General features: G+C 37.0%; 1 protein-coding gene across 17 annotated transcripts in view; it reads left to right on the forward strand.

Annotated features, from left to right (window-relative positions):
• KIAA1217 overlaps positions 1-18,961 on the forward strand; it is a 498,998-nt gene that overhangs the window by 40,241 nt on the left and 439,796 nt on the right. For 2 of the 17 annotated variants that reach the window (XM_082385197.1, XM_082385200.1), the window contains exon 1: positions 1,965-4,685. The exons of 1 other annotated variant lie outside the window; for it this stretch is intronic. In XM_082385197.1, coding sequence (XP_082241323.1) covers positions 4,475-4,685 — 211 coding nt within the window. In that variant the 5' untranslated portion in view covers positions 1,965-4,474. Of the gene's footprint in view, positions 1-1,962; positions 4,686-18,961 lie in introns of those variants that run through there. 14 more of the 17 variants (XM_082385198.1, XM_082385199.1, XM_082385179.1 and 11 more) reach the window with 11 other exon arrangements.

Below are 18,961 nucleotides of genomic sequence, written 5' to 3' on the forward strand. Positions count from 1 at the left end.
ATAAGGGTTTTGTTGGGCTGGTTTGGGGTTGCATGGGCAAGCAAATGCTTCTGTGTCAGCTTTCACTTATTTTCTTGGTTTAAAGTACAAATATACCACCATTGTTGACCAGACTTTATGATGGCCTGAGGGTTTGATATATACGAACTGACAAAGCATCCCAGGACACTTCCAGTGAGTAGAGAGGAAAGATATTGAACCATGTGGTGTTCCTCAATGTGCTTTAAAATATTGATCTTGTGGATGAACTAATGTTGTTGATTTTTTAAAAATTTATTTATTTTATTTATTTATTTTTGGCTGCGTTGGGTCTTCGTTGCTGCGTGCGGGCTTTCTCTAGTTGTGGTGAGCAGGGGCTACTCTTCGTTGCCGTGCACAGGCTTCTCATTGAGGTGGCTTCTCTTGTTGCAGAGCACGTGCTCTAGGCACACGGGCTTCAGTAGTTGTGGCACATGGGCTTAGTTGCTCCGCGGCATGTGTGATCTTCCCAGACCAGGGCTTGAACCCGTGTCCCCAGCCTTGGCAGGCGGATTCTTAACCACTGCGCCACCAGGGAAGCCCCCTGATGCTATTTAAATGGATGCATTTTTCCTGCAGACATGTGAAGTCTATTGTCTGAGTGACAAGGTAAGACAAGTATTACAGCTGAAACCGAGTATGTTTACTGAAACTCTGATTACTTGACAAGTGAAATAGGTTTGGTGTTCTCAGACAGTTTCCCTGGAACCCCCATAAGGGACCCACCAGGTGACCTGCTCATGACAGGTGGTCTCTAAAAATGGAAGGAGCAAAAGGAGCAAACAGCCCTGCAGGTGGCCCTCCCCGCTGAGGTGCAGCAGCACCCGGAGGGCAGCCAAGAAAAGTGTGGTCTGGGCACAGGGAAGGGAGATGCCCTAGCACGGCTCCGAAGCCTGCTGCGCCTCAGAGTCACTTGAGAATCACTTTTGTAAACTTCTTGGAACCCCTCCTGGGTGTTCTGCACCATTTGAATCCCCTGGGCCTGAGATGGAGGGAGCCTCAGGGATGTATGTGTATATATATATATATATATATGTCTGTGTGTGTATGTGTGTATATACAAACACACACATACATACACATTTTTTCTCAGGGGTCTCCAGAGAAACAGAACCAATAGAAAATGATAGATAGATATAAATATATACATAAATAAGATGTTTGTTATGTATATACACATATACATACATATATATGTGTGTGTATATTTAACAGGATAGATATAAATATATATATATATACGTAGGATGTATGTTTTATATATATATACACACACACGTACATACTTATGTGTGTGTATATGTTTAACAGGATCGTTAGATACAAATATACATATAAATAGGACGTATGTTATATATATACAGATATACATACATATATTGTGTGTGTATATATGTTTAACAGGATAGATGGATAGATAGATCTAAATATATATATAAGTAGGGTGTATATTTTTTTGGGGGGTGTATATTTTTTATATATATAGACACACATATACGTACGTGTGTGTGTATGTGTAATATGTTTAAAGGATAGATAGATAGATAGATAGATAGATAGATAGATAGATAGATAGATAGATAGATAGATGGGTCCTATTGGTTCTGTTTCTCAGGAGAACCTGACTAATGCAATCCCCGCCTGTACAAGTAGCCTGCTCCATAGTTGACCTTGTGTTTTCTCTCTCCTTCATAAAATGTGTCTAATTATACTGGGCTCTCCCAGAGAATGAAAGTGCACTGTAATGAGCCGTAATTCCATTCCTCAGAAATGCTTCTATCCACGTTACACAGGTAAACCACCTGCTTCCAATGGTGTTAGGATGACATTACGCTTCTTTCCTCGTCCTTATCCTTCCAGCCAGCTGCCCAGGCTACCGTCACTGCCATGCACCATAGGTCTTCAGCAGCCATGTGCTTTGCACACCTCAGGGTCCAAGATATGTCATTGTTGGTCATGGTTCTGAGGTATGATTTTTTTTTTAAATTAATTAATTTATTTATTTATTTTTGGCTGTGTTGGGTCTTCGTTTCTGTGCGCAGGCTTTCTCTAGTTGCGGCGAGCGGGGGCTACTCTTCATCGCGGTGCGCGGGCTTCTCATTGTCCTGGCTTCTCTTGTTGTGGAACACAGGCTCTAGACGTGCAGGCTCAGTAGTTGTGGCTCACGGGCTTAGTTGCCCCGCGGCATGTGGGATCTTCCCAGACCAGGGCTCGAACCCGTGTCCCCTGCATTGGCAGGCAGATTCTTAACCACTGTGCCACCAGGGAAGCCCTGAGGCATGTTTTAAAATGTGAGCCTGGCCTTAAGAGTGGTCACTTGGCTGGTGAGTGAACTTTTCTGACTGCCAGATCCTATGTCTCAACTCTGATGTTCTCCACTTGACTGTCTATGATGTGGTCAGAGTCAGTTTCTTTATGAAATCTGTTCTTGAAAAAAAAAAGCTGACTGCTAGTGCTGGTGAAGAAAATGAAGAAACCCACAGAGGCCTAAGAAAGCAGTGGTTCTCAGGCAGAAGTAAAAGATAATGTGGATAAATTAGAGCATGGAACTATCCTATTTGGACAGAATTATAAAGAGTAAAGGGGTCACTTAAATTTGGTAGTTATACTTTCTGGTATTTAAAGAGATGGATTTTATGATAGCACAGTATTTGCAAATGTAGTGAGTAGCTCATTTTGTTGACAGGACGCATTTCTCATATTATCAAGGGTCTTCTCTCACATTGCTTTCTTCCAGATCTACGGGTTGGAAATCAGGAATGTAATCTCACAGTGGTCTCTCTGGTCTGGGTCAAGGATTTGATTTTGTAGCTCTCATATTTTATAAGGCTGTACTAGACCTGTTGGGAATCATTAAAACTGTAAACTTTTAGAAGGACACAACAAGGAAATTCACAATTATTGGGTGCTATCATGTGCCAGACAGACAAGGTGCAGATTTGTCACTTTGGTTGAATTACTATCACAATTTTATTGATGAAAAAAAACCCAACTTGCCCAGGGCCAGGCCCACATTTAGAATTTAGAGGTAACTTTAGGTCCAGTTGATTCCAAAATTTATACTCTTTCCAGCTCATAATTCTGCCTCTGAAAAGTGCTAAGTAGCTGAGCATTAATCAACTATAAATGGGGAATAGCATGGTATTTACACTGGGAGTGGAGTAGTGTGATCACATATTCCCAGAATCTTTTTATAGTTCATAGAAAGTTTGTGTAGACTCTCCCTAAGGGAAAACAGAATAATTGAGGTTGGAAACAGCTTAACCCCAGTCATAAAAATCTCTGACATGGGAAACTAAGAGGAAAATGGTTGCCCTTAGTGGGGAAAGGGTTGTGTGCCCCTGATACAGGCTGTGTGTTCAGTTGGTGGAAGGAATGTCTTCAGCCTCAGGAAAATATGACCCCTTGAACACACTTTGTTTTTATATCACTACTATTGGTCTTTCAGAAAACACGGTAATTACAAGTATTCATTTGTTCATTAGAATGAAGTCTAAACTCTTTAAAAGGTAAAATAATTTATATCTTTTCCTCAGACGCCCCCCCCAACCTCACACATACACACACGCGCACACAGACACACACCACACCACATCTCACTGACACATAACTCCCCTTATCATGAATTAGTAGGTATCCCATGGCAGCCCAAACAGGTATGGAAATTACATTCTTCTGTTTTCTCTCTTTTCCACGGTGCTACATGAGTTCTGTAAACAGCAGAAGTAATTTGTAGGTGGGCCTTCATTATATGGTCAGCCCTTGGAATATAATATAGAAATGTGCTAAAGTAAGGAAATATTTGCTTGAACTAATGCCTGGAAACTGAACGTGGTATGCACTTCATCGTAATATAAACTGCATATCTATGGGGATATACGTATGCGTATAGCTGATTCACTTTGTTATAAAGCAGAAACTAACACACCATTGTAAAGCAATTATACTCCAATAAAGATGTTAAAAAAAAAAAAGAAAAAATCCCTGCACATCTGGCTTATTTTCATATATTGTACCTGAGTGGGTGGGGTGATATTTACATTCTTTTTCCACTTCTGAGCTGTCCGGTGTCATCCAGTCTGTGCATGCTAGGAAGTTGTGTGTGTGTGTGTGTGTGTGTGTGTGTCTGTTTTACATTCCCTCTTCCAGCATCTGCCGTTCACTCTGAGTTGGAGCATGTACCATTGCAAAACTGTCACCGGCATCTTCGAAACACACATGTACATTCCACAGGTCAAGTAAATGGGCTTTGTGACTGCATGATGGCTTTTTGTTTAGAAGAAATCCAGGTGGCAAGCCCAGCACTTTCCATCCAGCAGCACTTTATACTGTTAACTGTGGCAGCTGAAAAGTGACGCTCAAAGGATTTTTTAGAAGCTGCTGCCCCAGCAGGTAGCATTCTGGGGTTGGTTCTTTTTATTGTTGTTTGTTTTTTTTTTTTCTTCTGCTGTTTAAAATGTCCAAACCCTCTCGCTTGGCTAGACCTTTCTTTGCTAATGCAGTTTCTAAGCTGCCAACATCTAGAAGGGATGATTTAAACAGCAAACAGAAAAAAAACAGCTTAGGGGAGAAGATTTTGAAAACTGGAAGAGAAGGAAATTTGGTCAAACAGCAGCAGGTGCAAACGGCAGCCACTCCTGCCCAGCGGAAGACTTCGCCACACAAAGGTAATGTTTTAAATCAGCTGCTTTTGTCAGTTTAGGCTTAGAAACTTCTTTCTTAATAATACTGCCACGTAACTTGAGTGAGACTCTTTATGGTTTCAAAAACTTATCTGTGTGAGCGTGGCATTTTCTAAAATCCTAGAGTGCATTGCTAAAATAACCAATAATTAGGAAGATGGAGGTATTAGAACTTTCTTTCATTAATTAAGGAATGATCAAAGAAAAACTGATTGCTTTCCCTTCTCTTCGAGAATGAGAGATTTTACTCTTGGTTGTGTTTCAGTCTTTCTTAATCCAGTTATATACACATGAAGTTTCTTTTTTTATTGGTTATCTATATGAAAAGAAACAAAAGAAGAAATAATACGTTCTAAAAACACATCATTAACTAGCAAAAGAATTTTTACATGCTTAGTTTTTTGCAGTCTCTTTGAAAAATGAACTTGTATCTGAAATGATAATCTAACGATATGGTTCCTGGCCAAGCATGACAAAAATCTCTGCTAACGTTGTTACCGGAAGCATTTAAATGAGTCTTCTCAGGTGATTATTAGAATGTTTCACTGAGCAAGAATATTGTTGAGTTTTTGACATGGAATTGAGAAATGGAGCAACCAAATAAAGCCATCTGTTGTTTTTGTGTATATAATCACAGAGGGCAATGAAATCATAGTTTAAAATATCATAATTTCCTTCCTTATACCAAGAGCCACATATTCAATCACTAAACAACATTTATAATAGTTATTTTAATACATTTTGAACTCTCTATCAAAAATGTAATATTTTTAGCCCTGTGATTTTATACTAAAATAAAAAATTGTTCTAATATACTCATTCTTATAAATAGAAGTTTTTATTTTGTAGAAAAAAATAAGTTCATTGTATAATTTTAATCCTGACCTCTTCTCTATTAAAAACTGTTACCAATGAATATGCAGTTATACATTTTTGTGCCAGGTGCTATTTTAAGGATGCAAATTGCTGTCTGGAAATTTAAAATTTTTTCCTTGATGTGGCTTATTATTGGTTTATCCCCTGTGATCAATGAAGTGTTTGTACAAAAACTATTTCGTTAACCAAAATGCTTTATAAAAGACACATACAGTGAGCACTGAAGGACTTTAAAATGCTTAATAGGCTGAATTTCAGCTGCCTAAAAGGAAAGTTCTCTTTGATGTTATAATAGTCTAAAAAATTCTTCTAAAAAGGAATGTCAATCCCCTCAATCTGAAGAGTGTCCAAACATTTATATGGTATATATATATATATATATATATCTGTGTCTGTGTCGGGTATACTGGGGAGGGAGTTTTTAAACAAACAATCTAAGGCTAAATGCTTATCCCGAAGATTACTCAAAATACTGATCTTCTTTCAGCAACCTATGGGGTTTGAATGGACTTAGTGCGTGAAAATAGTTTTTCTTTAATAACAAATTTGGTTTGGGGGTTAGTTAAAAGTTATTTGAAACCAAGAATGATTATCAAGGTACAAGGTCCATATAGATAATGCACGTTTTTGTAAAAAATAAACTGGGGGCCGATTAAAAAATAATATGGTGGTATTTCCTTTGAGTCTCCCTGAGAGGAGGATCTAGGCTGTCCAAAAGGAAAACTTGAAGAATTTTGAAATTGGCAGCAGGACTGGATTATTTGGAACAACAATACTCATCAGAATGTATATTTGTTTTTCTTTTTAATCAGAATCCTTTTTTCATGGCCACACGTCATATCATACAGAACCAATAGAAATCTATAATTGTTGGAGAACAGGGCTAAGGCTCTCTTTATAGGATAGTCATGTTGTATTAGGCTTTTACTTAAAGTGGTTATTATAAGATCAAGAAATCCAAATAATAGTCATGCTGTCTTAGGTTGTGTTGAGTTGGTATGCATTCTTACCCATGGCGATAGGACCTTAGTGTTCGTTCTTTAGAATGTTTATTTCATGTGATCCACAAGGTTTAGTTTAGTCTCTTTATGTAAGTTCTCATGGACCTGACTTCCTTTTTTCCCTTGTGTAATTTGTTTGGTAATGTATGTGTATTCTGGTACCTTTTTAACTTAAAAAAAAAAAAAGTTAGCCTCTCATTTAGTTTATTCCTTATATTAGTGCAGTGAGCTTTCCCTTTACTTCTTTTCTATGCCCCCCTCTCTACCTCTTAAATTTTATCTTCTGTACTTTTGTTTTCTTATTAAAAAGGTTGATAACAGTTATTTTTTCATTATCATAATTCATGGTTTATCTATAGGCTAATTCTAAAAGTTGAAAATCAATAAAGTGTATAACTAATAAGAGTTCATAAATATTTTCATTGCTAAGCCAAAAAGTGTGCTGTCATCATTTTCTCTTACAGCCTTAAAACTCTTTTTAGTCTTCTCTCCTCAGCATTTCCGATTCTCCCAAGGACAAATGGATCTGATCCTGTTTATAAAACTCATTTTCAGATACTTGTCTCAGTCCTTTTGCCCTACTTTTTCCTGACTGATTTTCAGAACCCCTGGACAGGTCTCTCTTCTGGAGCACATTCCCGAAATACTTCCTAAGAAGAGCTAAATGGATGTAAACTTTCCAAGTTTTTACATGTCTAAAAAATATCCTTACTCTCTTTTCCCTCTTCAACAGTAGTTGGGACAGGCATAGAATTTTAGACCCAAAATAATTTTCCCCCCATAATATTAAAGGCTTTTCTCCATAACCTTTCAGGATCAAGAAGTGTTGATGAGAAGTCCCATGTCGTTCATACATTCCTTTGTAGGTGATTTTTTCTCTCTCTTGAAGCTTTGAGGATATCCTCTTTATCCTTGATGTTCTGAAATTTCTCTGAAGTATTTAAAAGTGTGGGGTTCTTCTCGTTCACTTTTACTGGATATTTGATGAACCCTTTCAATTTAAAAAGTAATAGTCTTCAGTTCTGGGAATTCTTTTTTATTATTACTTTGATAATGTCTTCCTCTGTATTTGCTCTAATTTTCTCTTTGTGGATCTCCTATGAGTTGGCTGTTAAATCTACTGTATCAATTTTCTCATACTTATCTTTCCCTTATATTTTTTATCTCTGTCTTTTTATGTTTTCTAGATTTTTTTCGACCTTACCTTTCAGTTCTTCTAAGTTTGATCATCATCATATTTTTAATTTCTAAGAAGTTTTCTTCAATTATTTTGAGACCTAAATACATGGGGGTTATTTTCTATATATAAGCAGTAGATCTGTGTGCTTTATTTACCTGATGTAGTTATCTTTGTCTGTTCCAGCTTGAAGGTACAATTCATCCAAGTTTATTGATGTGAGTAACCACATCACTGTGATGTTGGTGTGCTTTTCATTCTGAGCCAATAGTCCATATTGGCCCCTAGAATAGAAAAGCTTGGCAATCAACAGACTTTAGGACAACAGCATTAATATCTAATTTTCACCATGAAGAACTTTCTTCATTATGAAAACTGTCCACATGGAAGATGAATGTTGAAGTGTGTGTTGAGATGTACCAACAATTTTATTCAGAATCAGGGTACGAGTCAGCATCTGAGAATGTGACATTTCTTCCCGAGTTTTCTGTACTCCCCTGAATTCTGTTTAGGTATATTCCCTCAAATTGTCCTGTCCTGATTTTATTCATTTATGTAGCCTCTTAACTCTTCTAAATAAAGGAAAGCATTTTTTTCAGAAGTGGCAGGAGCACTGACCACTATCTTGGTTTGAAAAAATATCTTCTGTCTCCTGTACATTTGTAATGATGATGATGATAGACTTCAACCTTTATTGAGGTCATCCTATGTGGCCAGCACAGTTCTAAGCACATTATAAATATATTACCTCATATAATCTTTAAAACAATCCTCTGACATCCCTAGTTTGCAGATGATAAAACTGAGACAAAGAGTTTCAGTTATTTTCCCAAGATCGTAAGGTAGACAGAAAAAGGTAGAACCAGAATTCTGCTTCTAGCGCTTTTGACTCATGAACCTACATACTTCGCCACTATGCTAAAGCACCTTTCTAGACAGAAAAACAATTCTTTCATCAAAGAAGTTATTAAAAATTAATCAAAACCTTGAGATTGGATGGACTGGTCCCTGAAAATAACTGTCTGGTGACATTTTGTAGTTCAGAATATGCTCTTCTGTTTTCAGCCTTTTGATTTGTTGCCCAGGGTTGCTGTTTCTGAGACAAAACAAAGAAATGAAGAGGGAAGAGAACAAATTTCAGAGTTAATAAATATATCACAATACTGTAAATGTTTTTCTAATATTGAGGCATGAAAGGATGCACTGAATATAGGACCTTGCAATCCCAACATGTACACTCTTGCCTACAGACTTGAGTGTGTATGGGTGCGTGCGCACACACACAGAAACACAAATACTCTGCGTACAATTCTAGAAAGGCTCTTCCATCTCATGTGACCTGGTGGTCCAAGTACAAGCCTGTAGGCCAAAAATCACTCAAGTCTAATTCTTTTCTAACACAGGCTACCGACGTGGCCTTGAGCAAGGCAATTATCTCTCCTGACTGAGTTTCATCAACCATTAAAGAATAATAATATGTGGTTTATGGTGTGAAGTCGTGGTGAGGATTAATGACTTAGTTAATGTGTGTCCAGAGCTTTCAAGAGCACATGTGCTGCGTGAATACTCTAAGTCAAGCACAATGGGGTCTCTGTTTACATTCAGTTGCTGTGGAACTGTATTTTTTCACAGATATCACACATGTACTCCCGCCAGGAAATCTCCATAATCAACCCCTGATTGCATGCCTTACGCTCTTCTGTATGAACACGGGGTAACCCCACGTGCATCTTATTTGCCAAAGCACATATCGACTGAGACTGTCTCTGGATACCTGGTGTCCAGTATTGTCTGCCTCTGTAAGTCAAAAAGATTAATAACTGGAGCACAAGTGTGTTTTCTCTCTAGTAGCATTCAAATTCATTCTGGATACTGCTGATGACTACAGTGACATTAAGCCCTTGTACATTAGACTTTTGCACAGGGAAGTAATATGGAAGGTAATCACGTCTATAGGTAGGCAGTGTTGCTAAAAGGTGTCCTCAATGGACTGCTTTTACATGTAACAAGCTGATAATACCAGTGAACAGTCATCAACCACTGGTAGGGCCTGCACTTTGTCTAGTACCTTCCAGAAGCAGCAGTGGTTTTGTACTGATCATGTATGTCCTTTATCTGGTTGCCTTTGTGACCAACACCTCTCACTTTAGAGGAGAGTTGAGGTCAAGTACACAGTAATTCTTCAACAAGGCAGTGGTAACATGCTCACACAGTTAACGGAAATCATACTTTTGGCTCTTTATTGATACCGTTCAGTCCAGAGTCATGCATTACACATCTGTATAGCTCAGCAAGTCTCTCTCCAACCTATCATTGAAACTCACATGGCCTACCTTGGAGAGTTGTTTTACAAATAAAATCTAAACATACTTAATGCTGCTTACCAGTACTTAATGGCATTTTTTCTTCAACTAGACACAGTATGCACTATGACTGTGTGAATATTGAAAATGAACAATTTCTTCTAGAGTTCGCCTTACTTTCCTTGATTTATCTTATCTATATTTGTCTTCTTCTACCTAGTAAGATGAGAAGAAATATAACATGTATTCCCATATTTCGTTTGCTTACTTGATGCTGTTAAAATGTAATATGTCAGAAAAGGAGTATGAGACCACCTCTTAAAATTAATCTGGGATTTTCTTTGAGTAAATCTGTGTGTTATTAGTTACTTTGACATAGTCAATTTATTCTAGAGGGGTCAGTAACTCACAAGTCTGATCAAAAATGAAATGCCCCTGTACCAAAGAAGCATAGGCCACTGAGGAAAAAAAGAATTAACAGTCTCAGAACTTTAGAGTGGGATAAAAACTTTAAAATCATCTAATTTATCTCTCTCTTTTGGTACATATGGAAAAAGCCTAGAGTTACTTCTTTTGATCAAGACTGAAGGTGCACTGTTTGAGCCAGTGTCTTCCAACTCAGTGCTTTTTTCCCTTTCCTTTAGCCTACATGGAAAAGGCAAAAACTACTGGAACATCATGAAGTTTCCCTTCAAATGTTTGCTTCCTTGACATGGACTCCTTTTGACCTCTGATATGTAACATCTCTTGTGCTATGCAACCTACACTCCTAGTTCTCTGTTACTTGCTTCTTCCAAGTTCAAGATTACTGGGCAATGGATGTGCTAATTCTTTATTGGATATTATATATGTAATTAAATTATAATCAGAGCTCATTTAATACTGAAAAGTTGTGAGCACTATCTCTTATTATGTTTATGTTTGGTTGCTTATCTCTAATGAACCTGATAAAGAAATATATGTCTTAGCTTGATAAAGTTAGAAAATCATAAAATGATTTTCTGTCTCTCCTTTAGCTAGAGTTGAAACCTAAAGTAACAAACTATTTTTACAAATCTTTTTCTCAAATCTGTATTATTCAGTACCTTCCAAAATTTAGATCTGTGTCCCAGTGAAGTTTTTCTTCTATAAAGAGCTTAAGAGGTTGTATACAATCACAAATGAGAAATTTGCCAACCTCAATAGAATATTTTACTACCTGAGCTACTTTTTCACTTTCATTCCCTATGCTCAGATTTTTACTTTGTTGTGTATATTGCTTCTAACTTTGAGCTGTCAGGTCTAATGAGCCAGATTATCTTCAAAATCCTTCTATTCCATTGGGTCTATTTAAGCAATCAGAACTTGGCCATTTGAAAAAAAAATCAGAATTAATATAGATGAAAGAGTTTGTGGTTACCTTGCTATTTGGGGATATAGTTATAAAAATTCTTCCAAGCTAATAAATCATCTCTGTATATCATTATATGCCATATATGTTCTTAAGAATAGTTTCATTGATCGTGGCCATTTAGGAGCAAACTACCATGAATCTCTACTTGTCTGTCTGCCTACAAGGCACTTATCTCTTCTATAATCACATAATACCAAACATCTTAGCTCATGGCCAGATATGGGTAGGATGACTGTCTGGGAATTTGAAAACCTTCACAGAAGAAAGGCCTTCTTGGTGATGCTGCTATACCTGGTTAACTATTACAGCTTCTTGAGTTAATCATCTCTAGGGTCTTAAATTAAGTCAAAAACTCTACCTCTGTGTTTTTTCCTCGCCTTTTTGCAACAGGAAAAAAATCTCAAATGGGTTCAGGTTCATTTTATTTTCCATGTTTCCAAAGTGTACATTTACATTACCAAAATAAACTAGAGAAAACCACAAACAAGTAAAGAATCCTTTCTTATGGAAGAAATTTCAGTTGAATGTTATCTGTCAAGAATAGAATTTTTGTTATATTTTGTACTTCTTGATAATTCATCTTTACAAATACACAAGTTAGACTTTAAAGGAAATTAATTTTTTAAACATAAGTATTTATTCAGACCGTGGAATATTATCCTTATATTTGACATACTTATCATATCATGCTTATATCTGCATATGCTTATCATATGCATTATGAATATGTATAATATGCTGGTATATTATATGTATTCATTACTTTGAAATTAATAAACTTAAGAAGTTCCATTTGAACATATGTTCGATAGATAGACCTTTTTGAGCCAGTATTTTAATACTTGATCTTGGTAATTAGGTTGTTTTCTGATAATATAATTGCTACAATCCCTTTACTCACCTAAAAAAATAACTCACTGACTATCTACTCTATGTCTGGCATTGTGCTAAATACTAGAAAATTAAAAAACAAGCAAAACAAAACCTAAAACATGGTTATTGACTTTGAGGAAGATCATATTGAGATATCCAGGTTATCTGATCTAAATAGAATTCTCTGAATAGATTTATATACAACATTGAAATGAGTGCATGGAAAAAGCAGAGCAGGCTACTTCCCCCAGGTAATAGGAGTTTACCAGGTAGGGAAGAAAGGATTATAAAAGACCACATTGCATTTATAAAATGGCAAAGTAGACCAGTGTTGACGGAGTAAAACAGAACTGGGGGAAAAAGAGATGGAGGGAGGGAGAGGGCTATTTGGAATGATTTCAGAAGAGAAGAAGATGTTCATATTTCCATTCCTTCAGTAAACAATTATTGGGCCCCTACTATTTGTCAGGTGTTCTTCTACGCTCTAACCAACTTGAAGGCCATGATAGATGAAGGCTGTGTTTCCATAGGGCTTACTTTATAAAGTGGGTTCTGTGATAAACAGTAAACAAGGCAAAGTCACAGAGTAATGGGAAGCAAGGCAAGGAACTGAGAAAGTCAAAAGTTCTGTTTGTGATATGAATGTGGACCGGCTAGTCAGTATTCAAGAGACAATGCCAGAAAGGAAATTAGAAACGTGGATCTAGAGATCAGGGCAGGGCAGGGGCTGCTGATACAGATAAGTGGATCACCAATATATAAATATTATTTAAAGCCATGGGACTGGATGAAATCACCTATGGAGGATGTAGAAAAGAGACTGTAGCCCATGTCTGAGAAGAGAAGGTGGCCCAGGACTCCAGAGCACCCCAACATTCAAGGGTCAACACAGGGACAGGGGTAGGACCAAAATCTTAAGGCTCGTGTACACCAACTTGAGAACGTTCTTTTAAAACTCCAGGCCAGAGTATTCTAAACAATCTCTCTCAGCAAGACAAATGCATTCATGCCCCCATCTGTGGATACAAACAAATACCCCAAGTAGGAATTTTCTTTGAAATGTTTTATATTTAAAATTATACAAGCCTGAACTCTAGACCATGCTATTTTTTTTGAAGATTTTTTTTGATGTGGACCATTTTTAAAGTCTTTATTGAATTTGTTACAATATTGCTTCTGTTTTATGTTTTGGTTTTTTGGCCATGAGGCATGTGGGATCTTAGCTCCCCGACCAGGGATCGAACCTACACCCGCTGCATTGGAAGGCAAAGTCATAACAACTGGACCGCCAGGGAATTCCCCCATGTTATATTTAATATAACATCATATTTAACTGAATTACCATCAGAATTAAAATGTTTTCGACTGTGTTTAACTTGTAGCTTTAGGTATCCACAAAAGCCTATTACATATCACGGGGGTGCCCCTATTACACTTTAAGAAGAAAGATTCAGCAATGGGGAGCCATTAAGAGACTTTCAACATCATTTCATTCTTATTTGCAATTTAATATTTATATCACAGAATTATTTTATATGGCTTATTACTATTTGGCTGGCTATTCTTCATATATCCCTGAGAGTAGTGTTTTCTGTTTTTTGATTATGAACTTCTTTCTCAGAAGGTGAGGGTTCATTTGCTACTTCAATTTCTAGCACAACATAATGTGAATTTTTTTATGGTGAAACATCTATTTTCATTCTTCGAGATTTGTGAAGACACATCTGGAATATTTAAAGATAATACACTAGGAAAACCTCAAATCTGTTCTGTTTGCGCCCTATCTATTAATTTCACAAAGATTTTTAAATAGCTGTAACTAGAAGAATCAACAACAAGTAATAATGGAAATAGTACATAACAGATGTTCAGAGAATGCCCTCCCAGGAGAACAAAGCTAAAAACAACGGTTGTTTTAAAAATACCATGTATATCTTTTGTAATGCCTGGTTAATCTGACAGGAAAACAAAGGAATTTCTCAGAGGCCAAAAAACAAAAAACAAGAAAGCTTCAATGCAAGGAATAACTGAAAGCCAGACCCATCATTTGCTGTAATGGTGTCTGTCCATCCCTTGTGGCCCAGGAGATTTTAATAGACACCTCCAATGGAGAAGAAGTAAATCCTGAGTGCCAAGAAGAGTGGTAGTCATATTGGTAGAGTGGTAGAGTCATAACCTCTACAAAATCAGGTTGACACCATCAGCGGATGAACAAGGAAAATACCAGAGGGGGACCCTTGGAGAAAGCTCTTGACTCAACCTCAGCTCTGTGTGGAGAAGAATGAAAGAAAGGAATGTCCTGAGTATGTCTGAACTTGTGTCTTCACTCACATAGTCTTGGGGCCTAAAGTTATATTATTGTGGAGTAGGGAAAAATCCAAACCCTCTCCCCCACCCCCCCAAAAAGCCAAAAGTATTATATAATGGTAGCAGACTGGCAGTGTCCCCAGCTGCCTAGTGTCAGAAGACAAAAATTATCTTGAAAAAAAGACACTTTATATCCAGGTATCTAAGAATTCCCACAGGTAAAAGTCCAAAAACATGAGCCCCCAATAAAAATTCACAAAATATGTAAAGGAACAAGTGACCATACGTAAGAGTCAGAAAGGGAAAAGAATTGCAGAATTTCAAAATCTACATAAATTGCCAATATTAGAATTATCAGATATAGACTATGAAATAAGTGTATTATATATATTGAAAGAATAGATTCTAACAATATTGACCTGTAACATTTGAACAATAGATTTTCTAGGAATGAAAAATATAATAACTAAAGAAAAAACTCAGTAGACTTGTTAAATGGCTCACTAGCATGATAGACTTTTAAAATTCCTAATAATACAGCGCTGAGAGACAAAATGATGGAAAATATGAAATAAGGGTTAAAAATACAAACAATAGAGTGAGGAGGTCCAACATAAGTCTAATTGGATGTCCAGAAGAAGACCATATGGAGACTAAGAGAGACACATTACTTGAGAAGATAATGGCTGAGAATATTCCAGAGCTGATCAAAAGACATTAATATCTGAAGTCAAGAAACCCGACAATTCTTAAGAAAGATGCGTTAAGAAGGAAAACACTACCACACCTAGACAGAAAAATTATGATAAATAATTATTTAATTTTTATATCTATGGAGGGTTATGATCAAACAGCAGTTGATAGATCGGTATACAGCAGTTCATTAATTTTAATAAAATGTGTCCTCTGTAGATATGTCTATGGATAATACATTAACATGTAAGTTACTAGTTACTAGTTCTTGTTATAATTGGACCAAATACATTTGAGAGATGTGTGTTTTCTGGCCACATCTTGCTTTTTGACCCAAGCAGAAACACAATAGTTAAAACTCAACGTAAAGTGTAAGAGCTACCACCTGTTTTCCCATGGGGGCGGGGGAAGGAGCATCAGTGCTAATATGTTCAAGTTTTGCTGTAAGTGTTTTCAACTCACTTCCATTTGCATACTATCAGATGAGAGAAAGGTTGAAAAAAGGGGAAACTATGTAGAGAACACTATGCAAATGGGCATTAGAAAATGGAATTCTAGAATGAATATAAACTGTTTTATACTCAGGGCATATATATGCATCACTGAAAGCATGTCTCTATGGAATTCAACAAGTAGCCATGTCGCTTGGATGACATTGTAGTCTTGTTAATATTTGTAAGGATATTGCTATAATCATCATGTCTTGAGTATTCGAGAAAGTAGATGCTATATCTACTAAATAAATCACTATATGTGTTAACATACCTATTGAAACCGATTAAAGGGAACACCGTACCATCACTGAGGGAATTAGAACTTCCCTTAATGTATAATCCCCAATTACTGAGATATTGTTTCTTTTCCAGTTATCCATCTAAACAGCTAGAAATTCTAAAAACTGTGCAGATAATTATGTAATCCTCTTCTCTGTGAATCAGGAGTGCACAAAATATTGCAAGTTGTGTTTGTAAAACCTTCATTGGGGAAAAAAAAGTGGTTTGATAAGTACTTTTATACTCACTGGTTCATTTATACATTTAAAACTCTACCGAGGGGCTTCCCTGGTGGCACAGTGGTTAAGAATCCGCCTGCCAGTGCAGGGGACACGGGTTCAATCCCTGGCCTGGGAAGATCCCACATGCCACGGAGCAACTAAGCCCGTGCGCCACAACTACTGAGCCTGCGCTCTAGAGCCTTCGAGCCACACCTACTGAAGCCCGCGTGCCTAGAGCCCACGCACCAAGAGAAGCTACCACAATGAGAAGCGTGCGCACCACAACGAAGAGTAGCCCCCGCTCGCCGCAACTGGAGAAAGCCCGCGTGCAGCAACGAAGACCCAATGCAGCGTAAAATAAATAAATTTATTAAAAAAAAACAAAAACAAAAAAACTCTACCCAGCTGAACTTCATGCACTAAACATTGGTCGTCCTAAGGCTATCTTTCCTCTTTCCACTTGTACTCAGGTAATCTCAGTGTTTCTCCAGATCTGACCCTTAATTCCTAAGTGAAATCAGCAAAAATAGAGAAGAGGGGGCATTTAAAAATCTTTCTTTATAACTTAATATTTTGTTAAATAGACACCTTGCTTAATGATTCCTGATTTTGAAGCACATGTTTTGGGAAGTCACGTTTCTGCTTTGTTGATCCTCTAATGCCAAAAAGTGAGTAAAAGATCAAGTATAGTACATACAGCCCGGTGTGGATTTACACAAGATGAAGAGCATATTTACACCGTGCTGAATGGTTAACTAAATGCCATCAGTTATCAGATGACTAAACGTGAACCATGAGTGCAGCCATAACCCTGAAAAGGCATTATTGCCCATCATCGTCAGAATGTAGGGAGGAAATGTAATGAGCATTGAGGAAGGAATGGGGAAGTATGGCACAGAAGGAGAGAGAGCAGCGAGATAAGGAAAATATATTTGGAAAATGACAAAAATAATAGAATATTATTTTGCTTATTATTTCACCATCTTTTAACTCAGCAGACAGAATCCTTGATTCAGAAGTACTTCCTGAGCATTACTTTTTATGAATGTTACTGAAAAGCAAAAAGGGAAAATGTCTACTCTGTTTTAATAATAAAATCCAATTCCAGAGGAGAGATATCTTGAGAAGCACTAATTTAGTAAAGACATCCTAAGTGGAAGATTGGTCAGTTCATCAGGAAAGAAGAAATAAACATTGTTCTTTCCTAAATGTATAAGGTAAACATAAATCATAATAACACGATCATTTGTGTGCTGCTATTGAGATGTTTAATCTGAGGTTCTCAGTAACATGTTACCTTTGTAAAATTCGTTGAGGGGCAGTGTGTGCTTCCTGACAAATGTGGTCAGATAGCTTCAAGGATCATTAGGTCATTCAAAGGTCAAATGACAAGTGTCATTATTAAGTAGCCACCACCACAGAAGCCTTAGCTGTGCTTCAAACACTGATAATTCAGCAGGACCTGGAAGACTGCTGAGAAGGGGGTGAGTGACATGATCAAATTTATGATATCAAGGTAACTTTGGAAGCAGTTTGGAGGATTGGGAGATGGAGATTAAGAACACAGACAGAACTAAAAATAGAATTACTAGATGATCCAGCAATCCCACTCCAGGGCATATATCCAGACAAAACTATAATTCAGAAAGATACATGCACCTCTATGTTCATAGCAGCACTATTCACAATAGCTAAGAGATGGAAACAACCTAAATATCCATCAAGAGATGAATGGATAAAGAAGATGTGGTACATATATACAATGGAATACTACTCAGCCATGAAAAAGAACAAAATAATGCCATTTGCAGCAACATGGATGCAACTAGAGATTATCGTACTAAGAGAAGTAAGTCAGAAAGAGGAAAATCCTATATGATATTACTTATATGTGGAATCTAAAATGTGACACAAATGAACTTATCTACGAAACAGACACAGACTCACCGACATAGAGAACAGACTGGTGGTTGCCAAGGGGGAGGGGTCTGATGTAAACTTATAGAATGGATAAACAACAAGGTCCTACTGTATAACACAGAGAATTGTATTCAGTATCCTCTGATAAACCATAATGGAAAAGAATATTAAAAAAAAAAAGAATGTAAAAAAAAAAAAGAACACAGATGGAGAGTAAGTAAACCCAACAAAGAGGGACAGGATCCGGGGCAGGTGAATCTTTTCTTTCACTCTCTTGGGGAACTTCTCCTGCCTCTAGGAATCACATTCGCTTTCAAGTGTACAGAGCAGCTCTTTCAACCTCCCTAACAGTCCCCCTTTACAATGAGGAAACTGAAGCTTAGAAAAGTTAAGTGCCTTATTGAGAGGTCTCAAAAGTTGGAGAGTTGCAACCCAAACTCAGGGTCCTCTCTCCCCTGTTCTCTCCTGTCCTAACCAATAACATACAATAAAAGCCTGTTCTCCTTATTATGCTAAGAGAATACTAGAAAAGAGGTAGAGAGACTTGAAATCTTGTGAGTTCAGAAATTTTTAAAAGGATGCTATTATACTCTCAGATGTAATAAGTTGAAATTACTATTTAAAAATTAATAGTAAAAATACTATTTAAAGGAGATTCAGATGTAAAGGACTATGAGGGTCAAGGGAAGAAGCATTATTTCAGGAAGAATTTGGCCCAAGGAAT

This window comes from Balaenoptera borealis (assembly GCF_965194805.1).
Source record: "Balaenoptera borealis genome assembly, chromosome: 3".
In the NCBI taxonomy this organism is placed as follows: Eukaryota; Metazoa; Chordata; class Mammalia; order Artiodactyla; family Balaenopteridae; genus Balaenoptera; species Balaenoptera borealis.